A 23,371-nucleotide genomic window follows, 5' to 3' on the forward strand; every position below is an offset into this window, starting at 1 on the left:
TTCTACAAATTCTTCCTCCACACTTTTAGTCCTCCCTATTGAAAAAGCTAGAAAATACCACCAAGAAGATATTTTTTGTTTCCCCTCTGCTATTTAAAACCTCAGAGTTACCTGAAACCTCAAGTCCACATAGGGTTTCCTTTTAGTTCTTTCTGCAGGAAAGCATGTGATTTTTAATTAATTGCTCTCTTAATTGGCTGATGTAAAAAGAGCAGTTTGAAACTGCAACATTCTCATGCAGAAATCACTTCTTAAGCAAAAACATATGATTGCTTTTCACTTGGAAGTCAGTGAGAGATTTTATCCTCTCCTACCTCACAACTGTATTTGAATTCCTAGTCTTTGACAAAGCTGTCAGTGTTTTGAGAACTTTAAGCTTAATCCAGAAGGCCTATTGTAAACAGAACTCCCACTGATTTCAAAAGATGTTCCATTTATGAAGGTCTGATAAGATCAAGATCTTGGAGGGATTAAATACTTTTAATTTAAGAATTCATACATTTCAGTTTAGCAGTCAGAAAAACAGACACAAGCTACTGTATATGATTAATTTTTATTTGATATTTTAAAGGGAAGTGTCTGCTAAAGTAGAGTTTAGAACATGGTAAATGGTCCACACAGTGAAAAAAACATCATTAATCAGTGTTTTGTTACATTGCTAAGGCAATGAACAAATAACAGACACTGTCAAGATAAATAAGGGACTCCTGATTTTCAAGGTTTTGGAGTGTCTTGTGCAGATTCATCCCAATTCTATGTTGTTTGGTCCTTTTGAACCTCTTAAGACTGCACCATTTCCTGGAATTCTGCGAAAGAGGAGAGAATATTTATGGTAGAAATACTAAAATTAAAGGATTAAGAGTAAAAGATTAGTGGCTTATCAAGAGATTTCAAATAGGGATGAACAGAAAACAATTACGTGATAGATGACCAGAGGAGAAGACCAGACGTATGGAAGAGAGACATTGTCTAAATTTCCTCTTCCAAACAACTGATGGGAAGGCAGTGTTTTGCTGACATTTATAAGGAATAATAAAACGTTCAAGGTAGTTTTAGCCTTCTCTCTGCATAATAATGATCTTGGGCAAAAATAATGGAATGGCTAATACGGTATTTGAGTAAGAAGAAGTTAAGAGCTGAAGTACAAGAATAAAAAGTGAGTCCACGTGTCTTATTAGCTGTTTGTAATGTTTCAGCAATTGAGAAGTGTTGATTTAGAGTAAAGTCTAAAGCCAGAAACATTGTGCAGTTCCAGGTGGTATGATACATAAATATTGTGTTGTACAATAAAATATCGTTATTTGGAAGATCTTTTAAATATTTGGCTTTTGTGAGTTAGAATATCTGATCAGTCCTATCCCTGAATGACTGTGCTAATATATAGATTACTTCATAAATCATGTGTGTTTATTCTGGCACATTTCCTAAGGAACTAGATTTAATTCCTTCCAAAGAAAAAACCAGAAGAGTTCTGTCCTCCTAGAGCAGTGAGCTAGGGAATCTGCACACCAGCACATTCCCTGCGTGCTATTCCCTAAGCCCCTTTCATGCTCGTCTAGGCAGCTTCCTTCTCTCATGGAGCAAGTTGCCATTGTCTACAAGCCTTTTGAGTGAGTGTGTGCTTCCTGTTCAAAATGGGATACAGAAGTATGGAATTATGAGATCAGGAGGTTTTGCACTGGGCAGCCATTAAATGCCACTGGCATTTCCATGGGGTGAGTGCAATATGCTGCTTCCTATACCAGCTGCTCCTTAACCTGCCACTGAAGATAAATAGCATCCATCCCCATGCACAGAGCCTGTTGTGGGATCTTGTGTCGGGGTAGTGACACTTGATCATTCTGTTCTCCTTATTATGCAAAACAAATACTGACCTACATGCTGCTAGCTCTTGCATATTGTGAATGACTTCACCGACCAGTGGAATTTCTGTTGGGAGGTAACTGCTGTAAACGAGCCGATGTATGTGCTATTGATTCTTCTGTGTAGAGCTGGTTCTTTTGTCCTTGATTTTACATTTGTGTATTACAAGTGATGCTAGTGCTGCTTTACATCATAGTAAATGGAAGGAGAAATAAGGGTTGGTTCCTTTCAAAACAACTGGAAATTTGTGAGTGAGTGGCAAGGAGAAAGTGCCATAGGGCAGCCAAGGTGGGGTTTTTTGACTTGCTCGTGCAAAAGGAGTTGCAGAGATGAACCTGTAAGATCAGGGACCATTTCTGCCCATAAACACATTGCTATTGCAGGGTTTCAGTAAAATCACTGCAGGTACATTAATGTACCATCAACAGAAAAGAAAACTACATATAATTTACACACATCCTGAGGAGCCTTGTTCTGTACCTTCAGCCCCAATTTTACCATCCCCATCATGATCTGCAGCTGCCAAGAAGGTCTTGGTTTCTGAGGTGGTTAACACTCTGGCTCCACACTCAAACCTCTGAAGGAAATACCTAGGAAGAAAACAACTTTGATTATGATTTTCACAGAATTTTATTCTTTTATGCTGTCTGTATAATCAAACTGATAGCTATCTATAAATAAATTAATTACCACAATAGCCAAGTCCTCCAAACACTGCTTTGTTTGACAAGATAAATCTTAGTCATATACGTTTCTACTTTGTAAGTCCAGCCCTGATACAGCTGATTCTGACAGCTACCAAAGTCCATCCCCAGGGAGTTATTATTTTCTATACTAAGCATTAAAGGAAGGTATTTACTAATTTGTTTTTCTCTGTAGGGATTATCTACTTAAATACACCTTTCACAATCTGCTGAAGGTTTTATCAACATTTAGCATAACTTGTGCTCACATTTACAGATCAGTTCTGGAAAGAAAGCAGTGCTGGTTTTTGGATAGCCTTTGAATAGTTAACACAGAAAATCCTTACTTGAGCTCATCTTCCTCAATAAAGCCGCTTTGATCATTGTCAAGAATCCGGAAGATCTCCTTGAGCTGGCTGCTACTCTTTTTAGACATCCCACTGATCTGAAAGAATTTTTTTGGACTAAAGGAATCTGGAGCTGAAAATAAATTAATAAATAAATTAACCCCAGACCACTGCGTTCACTGTTCCTAAATGGTCTGAGGAGGCTGCTTTGTTACATTTTAATTGTTCTAAACATGAATGATAGATAAAGCCTGTCAAAGAATTAATTTTGCCATACTGTACCATACCCTCCTAAACATCAAAAAAATCACATGAGGCTAAGTTATAAACTGATGATATAAAGCAGTCATAAACAAATATACTGTGACAGCTAAGTAAAAAGATTACAAAAATCTGTTCACAGTGTGCGCTTGTTCAGTATTCCTTTGGGACTGAGTTAAACTTGCCATGTATTACACAAAATAATAGATATTCAGAGTTTTAATTGTTTTCTTACCTTGGCAGTCCCGCAAAGCAGCGGCAATATCTGAAGGGCTTAGAATGTCTGTAAGGCTCATTTTAAACCTGTGCAAAATAGTATATTGCAAACAGATTTGTGAAATGCAAATGCATCTTACAACAAATTGTTTTTTCTGTATTTCGAAGAATACTATATGGCTAACAAGGCTTTTAAGGATAGGTGAAGCTAATTGATCAAACCGACATCGCTGCTGTTCCTGAACAAATCAGAAGATTTAGTACATTACTTCCTTAAAAATAGCAGTGCTGAAAGAATACTTTTTAATGACAAGAATTATGTAAATTATTTTTTATAATTTACCTGCATCCTATTTAAGTACAGCACATTTTTAAGTCCTATGTAACCATTGATCTAATAATTAGTCTTACTGGAATGCATGGCATCTGGCAATACAAATAACAGTATATGCAGTAGAAAAAAGAAAGTCAAAAAGGTTTGCTTCTGTTTTCTCCCTCAACAGCTCTGAAGATAAAAGGAAAACTGATACTTATCTATATAAGGTCCATCCATATGTAATTCCAGCAGTTAAAATAAAAATCTTAGAACAATGGTTATTATACTTACTACTGGTGCAGCTCCGCACAGTAATTTCATTTAATTAATCTTAAGTCAGCTGCTCACCTTTATAGTTTTCTCAGCTAGATAAAGGAAAAATAGCTGAGGAGGTATCAGGCAAAATAGTAACGTTGGCTCTGGCTTGCCACTCTGGCTTATAAAGGATTCAAAAGATGACAATAACTACTACTTAGGTTACAGTTTCATGGATCAAATGCTTGATTTGAGACCTCGCTCAAATTTCTTCCTTAACTAATTAAACTTTTCTTTCTATTTATATCCTAAGATAACATGGACAAGAAGAACTTTTTTTTTTAATAAATCCACTTGTGCTTAAGGAAGTACAACTCTGCCATCAAAACATAGCCTTTCAATCTCCAAGTATGTTAAAGATTTTCAGTTAACCTCTGGACCTTAAAGTCACTGGAAGATGACTCCAGCAGTCAAACCTCATGAAAAGCAACTAGTTTGGTTTCTCTAAGTCTGTTGATCCTTTGGAATGTATAAAGGAAGTTGGAGATGAAAGATCAGAAGTCACAATTTGTCATTCTGACAAAGCTAACTTGTCACTAGGATAGAGGAAAGCATGCTATAATTTGTGGTGATCTTTCTGCAGTAAGCTTAATTTCGTATTTCCTGACCATTTTCTAAATTACAGTGCTATCCCTAATCAGGGGTAGAACAGAAACTAGTGCCTTCAGTGACAGCAAAACTCTGAAATTAGGTAAAGCTGAGTAAGCTAATCTTGTTGTCTGTATTTCTTGGAAGATTATGTGTAATCAGATGGTCTACTTAATAATCTATTTTGAATATTTTAAATTACAATAAATCAATAATAGACTTACTTGAAGTTGTAGGAATCAGACTTTGTTAGTGTGGGGATAGATTTATGAACATTTTACAACACACATTCTCACAATCTGTTTCCTTAATATGAAATTAAAATTGTAGACATAAGTGGGGGGTTATTATGTATTTCAAGAGCATTAATTTTTGAAAAAGAAACTTAAGAAAATTTGGAACAGTAGATATGAGGTTTTCCTTCTCAGACAAAAATCTATTTCCATCCTTAAGGAGGTTTATGTGGACAAAATTCTAGGATGAAGACCAATAAAAGACACGTGTATTTTGGTTAGAGTTTATTGTGTAAGAGTCTATTATGGTATCTAAAGTAATGTTCTCTGAATACATGAGCAATGTTTTATTTTTTAATGAATGGAAATAGCATGGTATGCTGAACAAGTAATATATTTTATAGTAGGAAAAGTTACAAATTATGCTGTGGAGTAGAGTAGTAATATATCTAAGCCTTGGTGTAAGTTGATGGGCTACAGTGGGTTTACTCCTGATTGGGTTAATGACAGTGAGAAAAGTATCAAGTAGAGCAATTGTTGCATGGCACCTGTTTGCCTGAATTTAGATAGAGAAATACAAGTTGTAATTAACATGAAAAAGCAGACATCATTTAATAATACTTTTCTCTTTTTTGCTCTTTTGTACGCAAAAGAAGGTGGCATAAATCACAAATAATTAGATTTACCTTTAATCCCAAATACCAGATGTCTAGTAAGGAAAGAATGCTCTCTTCTATCTCTTTCAGTAGGAAAACTTTTTATAGTGATCTGGAAGAACACTTTCCTATTAAACCTAATAACTGTGGGCTGTTGTAAATTAGTATTGTCTGATTAAAACAAATTGAACAATGCTGATTTGTACAAGCTGAACATTGATCTCAAGTCTTTTGGTGTTCTTGCCATTTCTCTTCTTCCTTCAGTACTATATATTCATATTGCTTTCTGTCTGAGATTTGCATACTGTGATCTGTCGGACAGTGTCAGTGGGAATGAAGCACATACTGTTTTCTACAGAATCATCCTGAAATAGCTTTCAACCTTGCAGGTACCTTTTTGCGCTCTGTTGTGAATTTTCTCCTTCATGATCATCTCAAGTTGATATGAGTTTTAGCAGAAGTTTTTTTGTACTGATTCCTCTTGACATTTTTACTGCCAAGACGCTTCTAGAGAAAAGATCTTTTTAGACCTCTGTGATAGCACCACAGTAGTTACTTTATAGCAGGCTTCCTTTATTTCTGCTTGCTCCTACAGACTGCTCATTGAACTGCTTGCTTTGTTTGAATTTTGACTTCCCATACAACACTAATTGTTAAAAGCTAATGAGAATGAGGAAACTGAAATGAAGTAGAGGAAAATTATGAGATCAAGGTGAGCATATAATACTCAAGTTCAAAATATGTCTGCAACTAATTCAGGCATTGTATTAAAATATAAGCATCACATGCTCAAAGAATGGCATCTGGTTGCCTCGTATACTCTGCCATGGCACACAGGGTGCTGAACTGTGCTAACATATATTCAACAGTAGTAAAGTAGCCAGAATTAGTATTATATTAAAATATGATCTCCAATAAAAGTGAGCTAGTTGCTACAGTAAGTTCACTATTATTGCTTATGAAGGGATCTTTTAATGTTTGAAATTCAACACTGACAACAAAAGTGATGCTAATCCTGGCTGAAAGATGGTTTACAAAAGCCTAAAAGAGCTGAATTTCAGAATCAAGTTGATGTCACTGTATATTGATACAGGTGGGAATCTAGGGTTACTGTTTTTTATTTATTTATTAATGACACTTCATCTGAAGTACAGGTTTCCCTCTACTACAATTAGAATGAAATAATCAGGGATGAGTATATTATATAAAGGGATGTTTTAATTAGATAAACTATTTTACAGCTAAATTATCTGTCTGTTTTCCTTACTTCTGGGGTATGTGTTGGCTTAGGTGATTTTAATCACTTTAGGGGTTCAAAAACTGAGATGTGTAAAAGAAGTTTTCTAAAAGATATTATGCAGGCAATGGAATGCTATAAAGAAAATACCTAATAATTCAACCAGGACAACAGCTCCTAGGTAATGGGCAGTTAACAATAGTACAAAATCTGGTCCAGAATCTGAGTATTGCACAGTTTCCAGGAATGTTTAGCACTTGTTCCTATGAAATTCAAGAAAAAATACTAAATTTTTTTTGTTTATTTGTTTTTTTTTTTTTTTTTGCTCTACTAGGGACATCTGAAAGTGCTATTGAGGTGTTCATCTGAAGATACATGTGCTTGTATAAGTTTACTTCTGTTGTTTTCCCCTGAGGTGTCTTTATGCATAGTATATACAGGAATGTTACAGCCTTTTTTTTGGTTTCAGACTTCCAGAATTAAACTTGAATGTGTAGTTCTGAGAAATACAGAACATTCATACTGTTAAGTTCTTGCTAGGAATCTAAACATGTAAAACAACTGTTTTCAAATCAAGTACTGTTCACTTCTCTAATAAGCAGAGGAGAGCTGTGTTTTGGTAAATCATTGACAGATTGTGGACTAGTCTTGTTCTCTTTGTGTTCTGTTTGATATAAAGTACACAGTTAATTAGCAGTGGCAATCAACGAAAGACATGGCTTCAAGCAGATGCAAAAGAAACATCAGCAGTTGTCTCAGGTGAGAGCAGAGGAGAGGTGTTAACCTGAGACCAACTACAATAGTGTAAAGAGATGCTGTAGCAGCTGTTCTAAAACCCATACAACACCATCTTTCATGCCTGGTTGTGTTAGGGCCAGAACAAATCTATCATGATCCTGGATAACAGATTCTGCCCTTGTAATGAATTTGGAACTCATAAAATAGATACTCAGTAATCTATGTTACTGAGTTGTTGATTGTTAATGTTGGTATCTCAATGGTATTGGCAGAGAATCTTTGTGTGAACATAGCTATAATAATTCAAAAGGGCCTTTACAACAAAATGAGTTATATCCTGCCACTTCAAGTTATCTCTTAAGGCACATGCTTTAATAATATACAATACAAGATCTGATTTGAATGGTTGGTTGGGCCATAGTCTTTTACCATATTTAACAGAGGTTTAAGAACATGGTTTAGTATTTGACTTTTTGGGTGCTGTGCATTATTACAATGAAGGATGAAATCGAGGCCTTGGAATCCTCAGTGACACAGCTTTCTTTCCCTGCAGCAAGTAGAGGATATTATCCAGAGCACTGAGCAGAGATCTGGACTGTAGAATCCAAGATGCAAGATACATCCTGCAGCACCGTGGGTCTGGAGCTAAACAAAGACAGGTACTTCTCTCATTTTAGGAGAAATGTCTTGTGTACTTTCCCCAGTTTAAATCATCTCCCTATCATTCTGTGTAAATGAGATTGATTTCTGTTTGAAAATGACAGCAGAATAGACTAACATAACTGATTAATAGTGTAACTAAGTCATAGAGATTGTCCTGATCAGGATACTTGGAAGATCTCTGCTAGCATTTGTATGTGTTTGTTTTTAAATGCACTTGTAAGTGCTTCTTTGACTCAGTAACACAATTTTCTGACTCTGACCCTAAATGTAATTGTCGAAGATGTTTCTGTCTGCTGTCAGCATTATAGACAGTGTGAGATGGAGTGATCTTTAAAAGTCTAGTTCAGGTTTTCTGTGTATTTTAAGAATAATGATGCCCTAATGTTGGAGGCTGTGCAATAATCTGGATGCTGCCTTTTGTGACATATAAAAGATAGATATAGTGGTACTATAGTGTTACCAAAGGCTTTTTGCACATGGATGTATTTCACTGTGACCCACAGTGTAAGAAGCCACAGTAAAATAAAGTAAATAGCACTGTAGTGGTTCCAACTATTTCTATATTCACTGCCTGTCCTCACTGATGTCAGTGGGATTTCTGCCATTAATTTCAGCAGTAGGAGGTTCATCTTGAGGATGCTCACAGGACATGTGCAGGACAATCAAGGGATCAGGCCCAACCAGCATGGGTTCATGAAAGGCAAGTCCTTCTTGACCAACCTGATCTCCTTCTATGACCAGGTGAGCCACCTAGTGGGTGAGGGAAAGGCTGTGGATGTTGCCTACCTGGACTTCAGTAAAGCCTTTGACAGCGTCTCCCACAGCATTCTCCTGGAGAAACTGGTGGCTCATGGCTCAGACAGGTTTACTCTTCATTGAGTAAAGAACTGGCTGGATGGCCGAGCCCAGAGAGTTGTGATGAGTGGCATTAAATCCATCTGGCAGCCGGTCACAAGCGGTGTTCCCCAGGGCTCGGTTCTGGGGCCGGTCTTGTTCAATATCTTTATTGATGATCTGGATGAGGGAATTGAGTGCTCCCTCAGTAAGTTTGCAGATGACACCAAGTTGGGTGGGAGTGTTGATCTGCTGGAGAGTAGGAGGGCTCTGCAGAGGGATCTGAACAGGCTGGATCGATGGGCTGAGGTCAACTGTATGAGATTTAATAAGGCCAAGTGCTGGGTCCTGCACTTTGGCCACAACAACCCCAGGCAATGCTACAGGCTTGGGGAGGAGTGGCAGGAGAGCTGCCCAATGGAAAAGGACCTGGGGGTGATGGTTGACAGGCAGTTGAATATGACCCAGCAGCATGCCCAGGTGGCCAAGGCAGCCAACAGCATCCTGGCCTGTATCAGAAATAGTGTGGCCAGCAGGAGTAGGGAAGTGATTGTCCCCCTGTACTCGGCACTGGTGAGGCCACACCTTGAATCCTGTGTTCAGTTTTGGGCCCCTCACTACAGGAAGGATGTTGAAGTGCTGGGGCGTGTCCAGAGAAGGGCAACGAAGCTGGTGAGGGGTCTGGAGCACAAGTCTTATGAGGAGCGGCTGAGGGAACTGGGGTTGTTTAGTCTGGAGAAGAGGAGGCTGAGGGGAGACCTTATCACTCTCTACAGCTACCGAAAAGAGGGTTGTGGTGATGAGGGTGTCGGTCTCTTTCCCAAGTAACCAGCGACAGAATGAGAGGAAATGGCCTCAAGTTGCACCAGGGGAGGTTTAGACTAGATATTACGAAAAATTTCTTTATGGAGGGAGTGGTCAAGCATTGCCCAGGGAGGTGGTGGGGTCACCATCACTGGAGGTGTTCAAAAAACGTGTGGATGTGGCACTTCAGGACATGGTTTAGGGGACATGGTGGTGTTGGGTTGATGGTTGGACTTGATGATCTTAAATGTCTTTTCCAACCTTAATGATTCTGTGTGATTCTGTGATTCTGTAAGCCTAAAAAAACCTATACATGGCAGTGTCTATTTAGGTACTGTTAGCAATTAGTTCATTTTTGTAACCTAATTTGATTGCTCTGTGTGTTTGTATTATGATAAAATCGCAATAACATCATCACACTCTTACTTTTCAACCAGAACGGTAACTTAGTGCACAAGCTGGATGAACTCCAGTTATGAGCAACAATTCAGAATTTTGCATTCTCCTCATTCCTTATTTCTGGCTTGCCATTTCAATCTGTCTCTAAAGAAAAAGCAGGTTTTTTGTGGTGCTCTTCATTTTATTATACTTTCCTCCCAAGTGTTTATGCATTTATTTTTACAACCCTCTGAGATGCGGGCATTATGTTATCCTCAGTTTTGAGATGGAGAAAAGCAGCAGAACATTGATTAATTTGGGGCAACATGCCTCAATTTGCTGTTATGGAGCACTAGGGACTTGATTTTTCGAAGTGTTTTTCACCTAGTTGTGTCCAAAGCACAGCTCCCTTTGCCTTTAGTTGCATTTGTGAGGACTGTAAAAACACATCTTCTCTAATTAGACTTCCATGCAAAATGAACAACTTAGAATTGTGGTAACAATTAATACTCCTTACATTGATCTTGCAAGAACTGATTTTTGCATAAATAGTATTGATATGATTAAAGGGTACTGAATCTCTCTTCTGGCGCTCTGTGTGCGGACGTGCAAGTCTCATAGACGGGGAGGGGAGCTCTGGGCTCCTGACTCCTACCCCTGTGAAAGTAGACCCATGTCTTTCTCCTTTGTATCTCTGTGCCATGGTGTGCAACTTGCCAAGTACAGCTGGTATGCTGAGGATGTAATCTGCTGACCAATTAGCACAAGGAGACAGGGTGGGAACGGGCCCTGCACCTGGGGTTTGGCACTATAGGGCATTCAGTGTGCAAAGAGGACCCAACAAAAGGTATTTATTCCCCAGCTGCAAACTAGCACCACAGACTTTTCTTGAGACCTCCATCCTGCTCCCAAGATCTGGTCTTTTCCTTTAGAAATCAAAATGTTAGCATTCTGTATTTTGGGGTAATTTGATATGGCAAAACTGAATCATCAATAGAAGTGGACAAGTGAGATACTAGAATTGTTCTGAGTTTAATTAATTCAAACAGATAGAATAGTTTTAACTTCTTGTAAATGGAACAATAGCGCCATCAGGTGGGCAGCAAGGTGAGTGATTCCTTGGAGAATTTTGAATGTATTGCTATTTCAGTAATCTAGATTCATCTTGGATCCAGTTGATCTTATATTAAAATTGACATCTTAATTAGTGCTAGGTCCTGCCATTTAATTAGTGTATGAAACATAATCAGTTGCATAACAAATGACATGAAAATATATAGAGCATTCCATATTCATCATAATAAATGTATCCATTTATAGAATGAATGTTGTCAGTTGTTCAGCAGCACACAGGAGTATGCATCAATTAATGGTAAGGAGTGAAACTGAGCAGTGAAATCTGTGATATTTAGTTCTTTCTGCACTGAAAAAAGTAAGGATTCAAACAGTAGCTAAGTTGAAGCTGCAGCTTTTCTCTCACTGGTTATTAATAGGATCCTCTGCTCGACTATCTCATGAAATCTGTTGCAACTTAATGGCCTTGAGAATGGCTGAACTTGGCCGATGGTGTAAAAAGCCATTGGGAGAGCATTTCACACCCACACATACATAAATGTGCGTAGAGTATCATTGTAGATTTAAATTATGTTTGACTAATGCCATTACATTTAAAATAAAGCCTAACACTTGATCGATATAACAAAAAGCTGCTGACTTCGCTTTCAAAAATTATATATGTGAAAATACAGACAAAACCTTATCTTGCATGTCTTAGTTTCCCTTGATAATTTGAGAAGAACGCTTAGGAGAAGCGCTAAGTATATTATTCTAAACCCATGCTGTGTGGTAAATTGAACATTGCGAAAGCAAAGTTTTCTGGACTATGTAAGATGAACTGAGCAAGTTAATTTTAAAGGCATTTTATCCTGAACTGGTGGATTTATAAACTAAATGATTCAGTCTTCCCCTCTGGGAATCTAGCTTTACCTTTGTTTCAGATTCCTAGGAAATAATTGAGAGTATGGCCTGGGATCAGAGAGGATCTGATAATTGTGTCGGAATTACTGAACATTCAAGAAATAATCCTTGTGAGAAGATCACATTGAGATTACGAAATAGTTACCCGTAAAGGTTTTTGAGTATTTCTGTGGCAGACCAGAGCTTGCCTGTAGATGGCACCAAAGACAGTCAAGTCCAGTCGTGAAATCTCTCCAGAGTACTTCAGGTGAGAGAAAACCAAGGAACTGAGTGAGAAGAGGTTAACAGGCGGGCATTCATGAGCAAGGAAGAGAAGAGCAAGGAACAAATATTTAAAAGAAAAAGGTCTAGTCTACCAAATCAGTCGACAGACTGGAATATAAGCAGGCTAAATTGAAAACTCAGAAAAAAATTTAGAGGGCTTTCCTTTAATGATGATTAGGAAGATCAGGTTATTTTGTCTAACAAAACCACGTTTTACTGTGTTTATTTTTATGCTGGCTAAATATTACAGACTGTCAGGGAGATCATTGCAAATATAAGATCAGTTTGTTCTGGAAGCCTGGGATTTAGAGCAGAAAGTTAGTATCTAGGAAATACCAGCAGATTAATATCTAGTTGTGAGGAAACTGATGTGGTTCCCTTTGAGTCAAGTATTTGCATATTCTACTTTTAGGGTCAACGACGTCTTTGTAACTGCAGGGGAAGGGATTGTCTAGGGGTACCTTCTTTTCATATTGTAACCAATGTGGTGATCTGATTTTCTTTTGTGGAGCTTGATACATAGAAACTCGTGATTTTCTTGTTTTCATGAGTGTAGGATGTGCTCATAAGCAAATCAAAAGTTGTGGAGCAGACATATCCCAGCTGCTACACAGTTTGCTTTATAGGCCTTCGGTACAAAGAGCATACCAGAAAGTCCATACCAAGGTAATGGTCTCTTTCTGTGCTTGCAAGCAAAGATAATATGGAAATTAAGTTTCATAAAATGTGAACACTTTAAATTAGTTCATATTCCACAGCATCCACTTATTAAAATGTTTTAAAATATATAAACAATTAAGTGTGAAAATGTTAGGTAGATGTCTGCTCGGGGATTTAATCAAGATGTATCTATTTCAGTAACCCATTCCAGGAAATGAATCCAGCCTTGGCCCCCTCTGCCCACACTGTTTGTGTGAAGAGCTCCAGGCGCCTCTGATGATGCTGCATCAAAGATTTTCCACATGGGCTGGCTGCTAACTCAAAGAAGAAACTTTACCAGTCTATGTGTGCAATGAATGTTCTGACATCCCCTTGCCCTTTCTGTGCTCTCTTGCTTGTTAGAAGACGACTGTGAGATTTCGAACAGTTGGAGAGCTGAAATTGAATCTGAAGTTTACAAATGGCTCTAGGTTGGGATTTCCAAAGGAACATGAAATTAGGATGCAGCCAGCTTCCACTGAATAAAGGAGATTTTATCTTATGCATGAAAGGAGATTTTATCTTATGCATGATTCTGCTCCTTTATCAGGACAACCCAAAATTTCAGTTTAAGAGACATGATGGATTCAGTGGCTAGAGCACTAGGGTGGGTTTGGGATATTGGCTTCAACACCCTGGCTTTCTATATCCTTTTTGTAAGAGCTTGTGTAGGACAATCAATTTCTCTTTGTTTAATTCCCACTTAAAGAAATCATAGTTCATCTTTATTTCACAGGAAGTATTGGGAGGATTAGAGATCAAACTGCTCTTACAGGGTAATAAGGAGACTGACGTGTGTCCGAGAACTCACAGTCTTTGGGCTCAGTGGAACTCAGATCTGCCACTTGACATGTTGCTTGCTCTTTAATTGCCTTAAATAAAGGTAAAACACATAAACAACATTTCATTTATCCTGGGAATTATGAAGCAGTATTATACTGAGTATTGTACTGAGTAGGTTGGTTTTACTCTAGACCTGGGAACAGGTTATCAGTGTGATAATACAGGGTGTTGTTAGATCCTTTCTGATTTGATGTAGCATAAACAATTTCTAACAGAATTTTGTTTTTTTACTGTGTACTCAGCAGTGTTTTATTTGTGTACTTCATTCATAAAAGCTTGATGCAGAGGCTTTAATTCTTACTTATTAGATTGCCCAGAGAGGTTATACGACCTCCATCCTTGAAGCTGCTCAAACTCATCTGAGAACAATGTGCCCTAAGTTGGCCTTCTGAGGAAGCGATTGGACCAAAGACCTGCAGAGATACTTTCCAGCATGAATTACTCTGTGATTCTATACCTTAATTGTGGTAACATTGTGATATCACGCTTTGTCTCTTTATTACTTCAGATGGCATCCACATAGACATCCTGCAGTCAAAGGTTTTGTTTAGTGCAATGACATTGTCTAGTTCAGAAAACACTCCATGCTATTCCCTACAAAAACTGAAGGCTGCCACTGGCTGCACTTAAATTCATTGAGATGAACCTTCCAAGAAAACTTTACATTTTTGGAATTTGTTTCCTTTAGGTGGAAAATATTCTCTTCTAGTTTTGTTGTCTCTAAAAATGTGTATCCTAGTGCCAACAGAAGACTTTATAGGGAGTAGATGTTGTTTTTGCTGAACAGTCTATGGGCTTTTTTTTTAAATTCCCTTAAGGTTTACGTAAAGTTGCAACATACACAAGAGTTGCCTGATTCTCAGAAGTACTTCATTCCCCCTCGTGGCAACAGAAGGCAGTGATGTGCAGTTGTTTAGCATTTCTGAAATACACGATAGGCCCCTATGTACTCTTGGATTTCTTGCATTCCACATGAGACTTTCAGATGCGCAAGGAATGTGGTATCAGGTCTGTCACTTGTGGTATTGTGTGCGCCATCTGCTTGTGAACTAGTGACATGGTATTTTAGTGATTAGCAGTGTGAAGAGCTAATGTATGTATTACATCTGTATATTGCTGCAGATCTGGATTGCTCTGGATTTTTTTCTTCAGCAGATAGGAAAATGAATAAGGTAAAAGGAACCAACAGAGTCTCATCATTATGCAAAATATTTCAGCTGCAATTAACAACAGCTATAATTCAAGCCCAGATTTAACATCAAAGGTGGTGAGGATAGAATTAGGATTTATATTCATTATAATTCTGCCAAGGCTTCAGTGAGTCTGATTGCTAGAATTCCCCTTTTGCATTAGCTGTCTTAAATCTGCCAAACAGCTCTTTTACATGCTTGGGTATGAGTGAGCTGTACTTGCATCACATAATCATTTCGCAATTCATGGAGATGCCAACACTGAATGTTACATAAAAGTTCCAGAAGGCTTTGTTTCTGCTGTCCTTCGAAACAGCTGCCAAATTATAATTATCATCTAGTTTCAGCAGGGAATATTAAAATGACAGTCTGCTTGTGAGCTGGAACCATGTCATGGTAGATGGGAAAGGAGACAGCTAAATGTTGGTGGGGAAATTTCCAACGCACTCAGTGAGAAATGCACAACATCTACTCAGTCTATTGAGCTCTGCATTTAACCATGAACATTATTTACTTTGTCCATTAGTGAAGACAATGCTATAACTAGCTCTAAATCGTGTAAGACACTTATTAAAGGAAAGACTAGTTCTTAGTAATTTTCAGACTTAAGAAAATTGCTAATATTAAGGATTATATAGGTGATTATTCATTATAATAAATGAAAGGATTGAGTAATGGCCATTATTTAGCAATGTAACAGAACTTTGAGGTAATCAAACAGCAAGACTTGCTGTTTTTTCATCTGTAGGAGATACAGGAATTCACAAACGTGACAAAGTATTATTGTTTTGTACATATTAACAGATAATAAGCAACATGTTCATGATTCACAGAAAAGCCTCCAGGCCTGTGGCCCATGTTGTCAGGGGATGTGACTTGTGACAGTGTCAGAGTTGGGACCCTTCTCCTCTATCTCTCAGATTTCATAAAAGATAAATCTTCTTAACGGACAGTTACATTTTAGGCCATAAACATTTTCTGACGATACATGCTGTAGCCTAATAACTTAATTTTGTAAGATTACCCACAACTTATTCCATGATTTGAGCTATGTGTCAACTCCTCTTAAATTTTTTTCTCATATTCTCAGGGTTGGGATGTAATATAAATTAGTTTTAGCTAGCTTGTTAGCATTGCTTTTCCTCAAGGATCAGAGAATTAAGCAGAAATAAAAATCAGTGAAATCAGTACAATTAGGTCTTAAAAGATGTCATATTGTTTAAGATCGTCAAAACTGTGTCTGGCGAGTCAGCATGGTCAATTATGAGGATGGAAAACCTAAAGCAAAATTTAAAAAGCAGTTTTTCACTCCAAGTTGTTTGTTTGGTTTTTTTTAACCAAATTTTTGTTCTGTCCTCTTCCAGCCACAATTTCAACATTATGAGTGATTGAAAATCACAAAGTGCCTTCTTTACAATGGAAAAATAATAATACCACATGACCAAAACATCTGTACATTGCAAGATTTCTCAGCAATCTGGTGTGTGAACTTGATGTATGGGGAATTGCTAATACCTGAAACAATATAAAAATGTACAAACACATGCTGAGTGCGAAGTGCTTGTTGGACGAGGTAATTGGAAGAGTCAGTCCAGGTTGCCTTTGGTCTAATGCTGTTTATGACTTCACCAGAGACTGGAATTCTGTCAAGGAAGAAAATGAGAAATGCAGGGAATAAAACTAGATGAAAGTGGGTTTCATCATCTTTAGAGAAGATGGATAAAAATCACTTAAACTCCTAGCCATGGAGGGCTCCCAAAGTTATTATAACACTGCACAAGCTACTGCTAAACTGAGGTTCTGGGGGCGTAACAGATTTTTCACTCCTTAAAAAGAGTAAGTGCAGAGAGGAGGAGTGTGTCTGTAAATTCATGTTTGTGGGAAATCCTGAGTTAGAGGTATCTTTAATGCATTACAAACTCTGATAACAGGCAAGGAAGCAGAGAGTGAATTAGGTCAAGCCTGTAGCTTTCAATATGAGTTTTTTTTGTGGTTTTGTTGTTCCAAAGAGAAAATATCAGTAGTGATGTAATTGCAGAATGGGAGATTCAATGGTTAAGGGCTAAGATCTGCATAATATAATGCCCTATTTGGGGCTCATAAACAGAAGGTGCAAAAGCTGCTGCTAAAGCAAATTCCTCCAACAGTGTATCTCTCTCTCCTCCCAAACTCTGGCTAAGATTAGCACGTGTGTCTGTTAGAGTTATTGCCACCTGTCCTAGTTCAGCTGAGACAGTGTTTTCAGTGACTTCATCTCTAATACATGATGCATAATGTCCTATTTTCCTTTGCTGCAATTTCTAAAAGAAATATCCTGGCCATTTCACATCATCCCTGTGAGGTTTTCTTTAGGAATTTGATTTAGTTCCTCATAGAAGGACTGCCCAGTGAAATTTGCACTTACCAGCTAATTGTCCAGCACAAAATTCTGTGCTGCATTGCAGCAGTTCTAGCCTTGAAAAACAATACCAGTCTTATTTTACATTACTGAATTAACCACTCAGTAATATTGGCCGACGTTTGAGAGTGGTAGATGAAGAAGTAAGTTTATGTAGGTGGTAGTGTGTTTAAAAATCAAGGTGTCAGATGGCCAGAAGTGCAGAGCAGCCACTGCCAAAATGGAAATTCAGAGAATGAATGTTTTAAAAATCTGGCACATGGACCGTATGGATCAGACACACAGCAGAATTAACCCCAAAGCTGTTCTTATTGATTGGAAGAACAGGCTCTCCATTGAGCCTAAATGCACTGTTGTTGCAACAGAGATCAAATGGGAATAAAGCTATGAAAGTAAAGGAGTATTTGCCAGTATAAAAATTGTGGCAGAAGGTGCCAGGCCAAAGTACTTGGATGTATTCCTCATGCCACAGTTTAAATACAGCCCTAAATGCATGCTTTTTAAAACACAAATTCTATGAAGTTTCCAAAAGTCTTACCTTCCACTCCAATTTTGCCATCACCATCAGTGTCACCTGCAGCCAGAAAAGCCTTGGTCTCCGCAGAGGTGAGGACTCTGGCACTTGAAGAGAAACTCTTCAGAAACAGCCTGAAATGGAACAGAGTAGAGTACTGTGTTTGAGTTTTATTCTCTGAAATGTCCTTGGCATATTGGTATTTCTGGTTTTTTTAAACCCGTGCCAAAAAAAACATAATGGTTTTGGTAATGCCTGCTCTTATTGTTTGAGGAAATCCACACAGATTCAAGGAAAGACAAGGAATTGTGGTTTGTGTTTTTTTTTTTAAATAACAGCAAGTTTCTTCTAGGACACCAAGCCAGTTCAAAGGTTTACATTGTTTAAAGAAATACAGCAGATGAACAGTACTTACTGGAGCTCTTCTTCTTCGATGAAACCACTCTTGTCCTGATCAAGGATTCCAAAAACTTTCTTTATCTGATCAGGAGTTTTGCTGGATAAACCAACCGTGGAGAAGAAAGACTTGTAATTGAAGGAATCATCAGCTGGAAGAAACAGAAGTTGTTAAAATACTTTCCCTTGAAGTTGCTACTTCTGTATGTATTCCTTGGGAATACGTATGTCTCTTCTTAAGGTGTCAGTCTGCTCCTCTTTCTCTTGTTCCCCACTGTAGCAATAAAGAAGATACAGTGGGTAATTTCCCTTTTTAATCACCCTGTGCCTGTGGTCATATATCCTTTCAGCCAGTTTGAAGTTTTCTGCTACAATGCACATTCTGCTACATCAGGATTTAATGCAATGTGTCACATGCAATTAATAATAAATACTTAGAGGGTGCTAATGTGGCTTACAGACCAACTCCTATGGTTCTTCATTTTCACTTAGTCCTTACTTTGGTGAAGGATTTGGTAGCAAAGTAATTCATAGTCAAAATAGCTTTTTGACCATTTGGAAAATTGGCTTGATTTTGCCGAGGAGCTCTTAAGAGAGCTAAGACTGGCCATCGCTTCACAAATGACACTTTGATTCTGCAAGCTGAGACTTTTTTTTGACATTTTGAAGGAAAAGTCTGACTATTTAAATATAGGTTTTTAACAGGTTTAAAAATTGAGAGAGTTTAGAGTTAAGCCAGCCCCAACTGAAACTGTGGACCTTTAATTGCTGCTTTGTGTTTTGGGGAATGTTACCCACCAAATAACCACTTGTGAGACTTTCTGAATTCAAGGGGCTATACTGTAATGTAGCTAGAAAGAGATCTCACGAGGAAGGAATCTAAGGGGAAAATGATAGGCATGTCATCTTAAGACATAAAAATGATATGCATCTTCTGGCTGCAGAGAGTCCATTCCTTACCCTGGCAGCTGGAGAGCGCAGATTCAATATCTTTAGCAGAAAGAATGTCAGTGATGGCCATTGTTGAACTGTAAAATAAATTAAATGTGAGCTACTTAGTCATTAAAATTACTTCCCTACCTTTTTCATGGCTCTATTTGAAGTTGCTGCTGTGACAGTATATGATAGGGGAGACATTATTCATCTAATTGTAAGCGGAGCGTGCTGTAACAGATGTCTGCAGCAGGTGCTTCCACTTAAAGCTGGGTAATGAGGGAGGAATTCTGCATGCGGGAGTGTGGGGCTTCAGGAAGATCTGATGCCTGTACTGCACTAGGAGAGCGAATCAAAGGTGTCTAGCACCACAAAACTTCATGACTTCTGTGAAGGTTTTCCTGGAGGTGGGTTATTACTGACCTAAACTTGGCATGTATTTACAGCACACATAAAGTACAAGGCTCAGTATGTCCCCTAGAACTGTATCTGGAATAAAGATAATTGGAATTTTAAGAATCTAGTATTATTATCAATAAATGTAGTGATCTTTTCAAAGAGTGAAAATAATAGTGTAGAATCCATAATAACTTTACCCATTTCAAGGGAATCTAAATTTGGAGAGTAAATTTGTCCTCTGTTTAGTTGCAACAATAAATGTAACGGCTATAAATTTGGCTTGCTGGGCTGCTGCATCATTAAAAGACTACATTTCATGATAGCTGTATAAAAAAGTTTTCTTAAGTATGTTGTGGGTTTCAGTTTTTTTTTTAAATCCCATGTTGGTGATAATAAACCAGATATTTATCCAGATTTTGGCATTTCAGTATCGTGGTGTGCTTAGAACAGAGGTATTGAGACTTAATATTCATTCCTAGTAGAGTGGAGAAGGGTTTTCTTCTGGTACAGCAGCATTTGACAAAAGATACTCCTTGTCCCATTCAGCCACCAACAGCTGCAATAGTTTGCCAACATAATATATATAGCTTAAGAAAATGCTACAAGGCCTGAATTTCTAGTCAATTTTTTAGTGTGAATGTAGTATCGATGCATTTACAGTTCGGTAAACTGCACACACCAGTGCAGACTGGTTACAGTTTAAAACTTGCGACATTATTGTAAAGTAGCTTCACATTAATGAAGGAAGGGGAACTAAGGCATAGAAAAGTTATTCTTGAAAGCCACAAGAGAACAGAATTATCTTTTAATAATGAACCTAACTGATCTTCAACAACATCATTCTTCCTGGCTAAGCATGGAAAGCAGCATTCATGCAAAGGAAACCAATGCTGGTAACCATTTATAGTCTGTGTGCTGGTTTGAGATCTACACGCAGGTTTAAACTTTGCCTAAAATATGAAATGGCTGCCTCCATACCCATTGGTTTGCAGCAGAGGAAATTGTCAATCATTTCAGTCCCTTTCCGAATATCCCAGCAGGTCAAAGAAGGCTCTGGGACAAATTCACGCTGATGGCACTGGGTACTTCTGCAGCTAAGGCAGATGAGTTACTTTTATTTTGCTAGCAATTATTTTGTCCAAGTTGCTTCTTGTGCAAAGTACTTCCCCCTTCTCAGCACTAGGCAAGATAATTTGGAGCTCTGCCATTCACCTAATTCTCACTGCTTGACAGGATTAAAAATGGGGAAGAGTTGGAGGAAAACCTAAAAATTGCAGCATTTTTTACAAGGGGCATCGTTCCTGTCTTTTTCCATCCTGTGATCTGAATGCTGATCCTATTCTATGTTAGCTTTTAAAGATCATAGAATTATAGAATACTGGAAGCTGTATAAGAATATATATTTCAATTGCATAGGTGCTTTCCATTTAGGGAGCATTTTGCTTTTGTGTTTCTTATTCTGAAAGCAGAGGATCTAATCAGCTTACCTTTGTGGTCTTCTTGACTGGATAAGGAAGCAATCTGGTTGGGAGGAACGTACTTGCTGTGTGTCTCCAGCAGAGCTGAGCTTGCATATATATACTTTAAGTTGTATACCATATACAGATTTCAGATTTCAGCGTCACGAAGGGGGAATGGTGTCAAATGAACTTGCCTAACTAATCATCTTGCACTATTTTTATCTCAAGAGAATACATATGATATTTGCAAACGAAACAAGATAAGTGGCCAGATAGGCGAAAAGGCCAGAGTCCTATCAAATTTCTTCTGATTTAAGCAGAAAATACCGACTTCTCCATATGATGTAAGGCAGGGAAGCCCCCTCACTGTCTGATACGCTTGATCCAAGGAGTCAGATGAAATGAAGCACTACTAACTTCTGCCTTTAATGAACGTTTAAATGTGATAACTTGTTGTCTTATCTGTAGACACTACATGTGATAGTTTCGTCATTAGACCACTAAACAACAAAAAATTAAAAATATCCTGTTCAAATATTGTTTGTGTAGCAAATCATTTAGGGAATATAATATTGTGTTGACTCCCAGAATGTCTGGTCTGTTGTTGTTTAAAAAAAAAAAAATAATCACACAGTGAATTTGTTGCTACAGGAGGTAAAATAATATTATGTCAATCCATCCGAACAGTTGGTTGGGGGAGGCTATTTCGTCTGGTATGTTTCCAAAGAAAATCTTAGAATTCTGCAAGGTTCTGACATCCTGTTTAGTCGCGTATGTATGAGGCAAAGAGGTTGTGATCTACCCAGCTGTCTCTGAGACAAAAGCCCCTGAGCCCTACATGAAAGATCTTTGCTTTCAGAATAGAGAGAAAAATTTCAATAGCAGCATCACTGCAGGGGACAATATGTGAGGAGTGTCTTTGCAATTTTTTAACCTACCTTCTGATCTCTTTTAGATAAGTGATTTTTTTGTTGTTGTTGTTTTGGCCAGTGCTGTTTCCAAGTGTTCCTTTGTGCTAATTACCTTTTTTTCCCTTTAAATAGCACAGAAATAATTTCATAATCTCAATTTTCTTTCATGAACATTGTAGCCTAACTGGGTGAGGAGCCTGTCAGCTCGGATCTCACTTGTAGCTTGAGGCAGCAGAACAGTGAAAGACAAGTCATATGGATAACAGCACAAGATGGCGTTATGGCCGGGGTAAGGGATGGCAAGGGATGACAGGGCAATTGGTATCATAGCTTGAAGTGGTGGCGCAGTAAGAAGTGACAGCTCAGAGACTGTCTGAATGTCAGAAAGAGTATCAAGGCATCTTTTTTCAGAAGCATTTCCCTCTTAAGATGGAAGGCAAACCTAACCAAGCACTGAAACCAATGACTAATAAATCCTAGCGTGAGGCAGAAAAAGTGTCACATGGGCTACCTATGAGACCTTAGTGCATCCAACATGGACAGCAGCTGATGAAAAATCAACAAAAGACTATTGCAAAAGATACTGTGTGTGGAGGGTGTGTTATTTAATGTACTGCATATAAACATAAGAAAAATTATTCCTAGAAGTTTTTTTTTTTTTTTTAACAAATTCTGCATGTCTGTCCTTCATGAAGAAGTTTCAGACACAGATAATTCTTGTAATGGGATGAACGGTTGGTTAAGAATGGTTGTGGAAGATTTCAGCTTTCCCAGTTTTCTGAATGGATTGTTGACCAGCTGACGCTGAAAAATTTCAAGAAGAGTTTGATGGATAGTTATTTAATACTGGCTCTTGTTGCCACTGGTGACATGTGGTAGAAGGGATACAAATATCACTTTCCCCGCTCAAACTCTCTTAAGAAATTACTTTTATGCTACATGGGAAAAAATTTCTTCTCCCTTGTGCACACACCACCCTTTTCTCCCCCTCCAATTCGGAAAATTGCCTACATAGTGCCAACAACTGATGTGAAGTAAGTAGGGCATCCAACATAAAAATTGATGGCATGATATGACCTAATGAAGCTAAGTTAAGAGGAAGGCCAAATTCTGCTGAAACTCTTGGACTGCAGGAGTCTACATGGGAATTTGGGCTCTGGTGTCTATTTCAGAGAATGCATTTGATTTTAGATGCAATGGCTTCTCATTTTGCCCAGAGCTAATTCCACATATGTTAACCCCTCGCCCCCACTCT

General features: G+C 38.0%; 2 protein-coding genes across 2 annotated transcripts; both read right to left on the minus strand.

The window, feature by feature from the left end:
* Nucleotides 1-780: 780 nt before the first annotated feature.
* LOC104614195 (parvalbumin, thymic CPV3) lies at nt 781-3,461 on the minus strand. The gene is made up of 4 exons (XM_010281763.1): nt 3,390-3,461; nt 2,894-3,026; nt 2,344-2,453; nt 781-806 (listed from the first exon to the last, which is right to left on the minus strand). Exons 1-4 carry the CDS (start codon nt 3,448-3,450, stop codon nt 781-783), a joined length of 330 nt encoding a protein of 109 aa, XP_010280065.1. The 5' UTR covers nt 3,451-3,461.
* Nucleotides 3,462-16,447: 12,986 nt separating this feature from the next.
* LOC104615933 (parvalbumin, thymic) lies at nt 16,448-21,273 on the minus strand. The gene is made up of 5 exons (XM_010281764.1): nt 21,233-21,273; nt 19,374-19,441; nt 18,433-18,565; nt 18,042-18,151; nt 16,448-16,748 (listed from the first exon to the last, which is right to left on the minus strand). Exons 2-5 carry the CDS (start codon nt 19,432-19,434, stop codon nt 16,723-16,725), a joined length of 330 nt encoding a protein of 109 aa, XP_010280066.1. The 5' UTR covers nt 19,435-19,441; nt 21,233-21,273; the 3' UTR covers nt 16,448-16,722.
* Nucleotides 21,274-23,371: the final 2,098 nt, after the last annotated feature.

Source organism: Phaethon lepturus, unplaced genomic scaffold (assembly GCF_000687285.1).
Source record: "Phaethon lepturus isolate BGI_N335 unplaced genomic scaffold, ASM68728v1 scaffold1162, whole genome shotgun sequence".
Classification (NCBI taxonomy): domain Eukaryota; kingdom Metazoa; phylum Chordata; class Aves; order Phaethontiformes; family Phaethontidae; genus Phaethon; species Phaethon lepturus.

Coding starts and splice junctions, on each gene's coding strand:
- LOC104614195 (XM_010281763.1), bottom strand. CDS start 3,450: ATGAGCCTTACAGACATTCTAAGCCCTTCAGATATTGCCGCTGCTTTG. Junction 3,027..3,389: donor TGCTTTGCGGGACTGCCAAG/GTAAGAAAACAA, acceptor ATTTATTTTCAG/CTCCAGATTCCTTTAGTCCA. Junction 807..2,343: donor TGGTAAAATTGGGGCTGAAG/GTACAGAACAAG, acceptor CCTCTTTCGCAG/AATTCCAGGAAATGGTGCAG.
- LOC104615933 (XM_010281764.1), bottom strand. CDS start 19,434: ATGGCCATCACTGACATTCTTTCTGCTAAAGATATTGAATCTGCGCTC. Junction 18,566..19,373: donor TGCGCTCTCCAGCTGCCAGG/GTAAGGAATGGA, acceptor TGTTTCTTCCAG/CTGATGATTCCTTCAATTAC. Junction 18,152..18,432: donor ATCGAAGAAGAAGAGCTCCA/GTAAGTACTGTT, acceptor GTTCCATTTCAG/GCTGTTTCTGAAGAGTTTCT.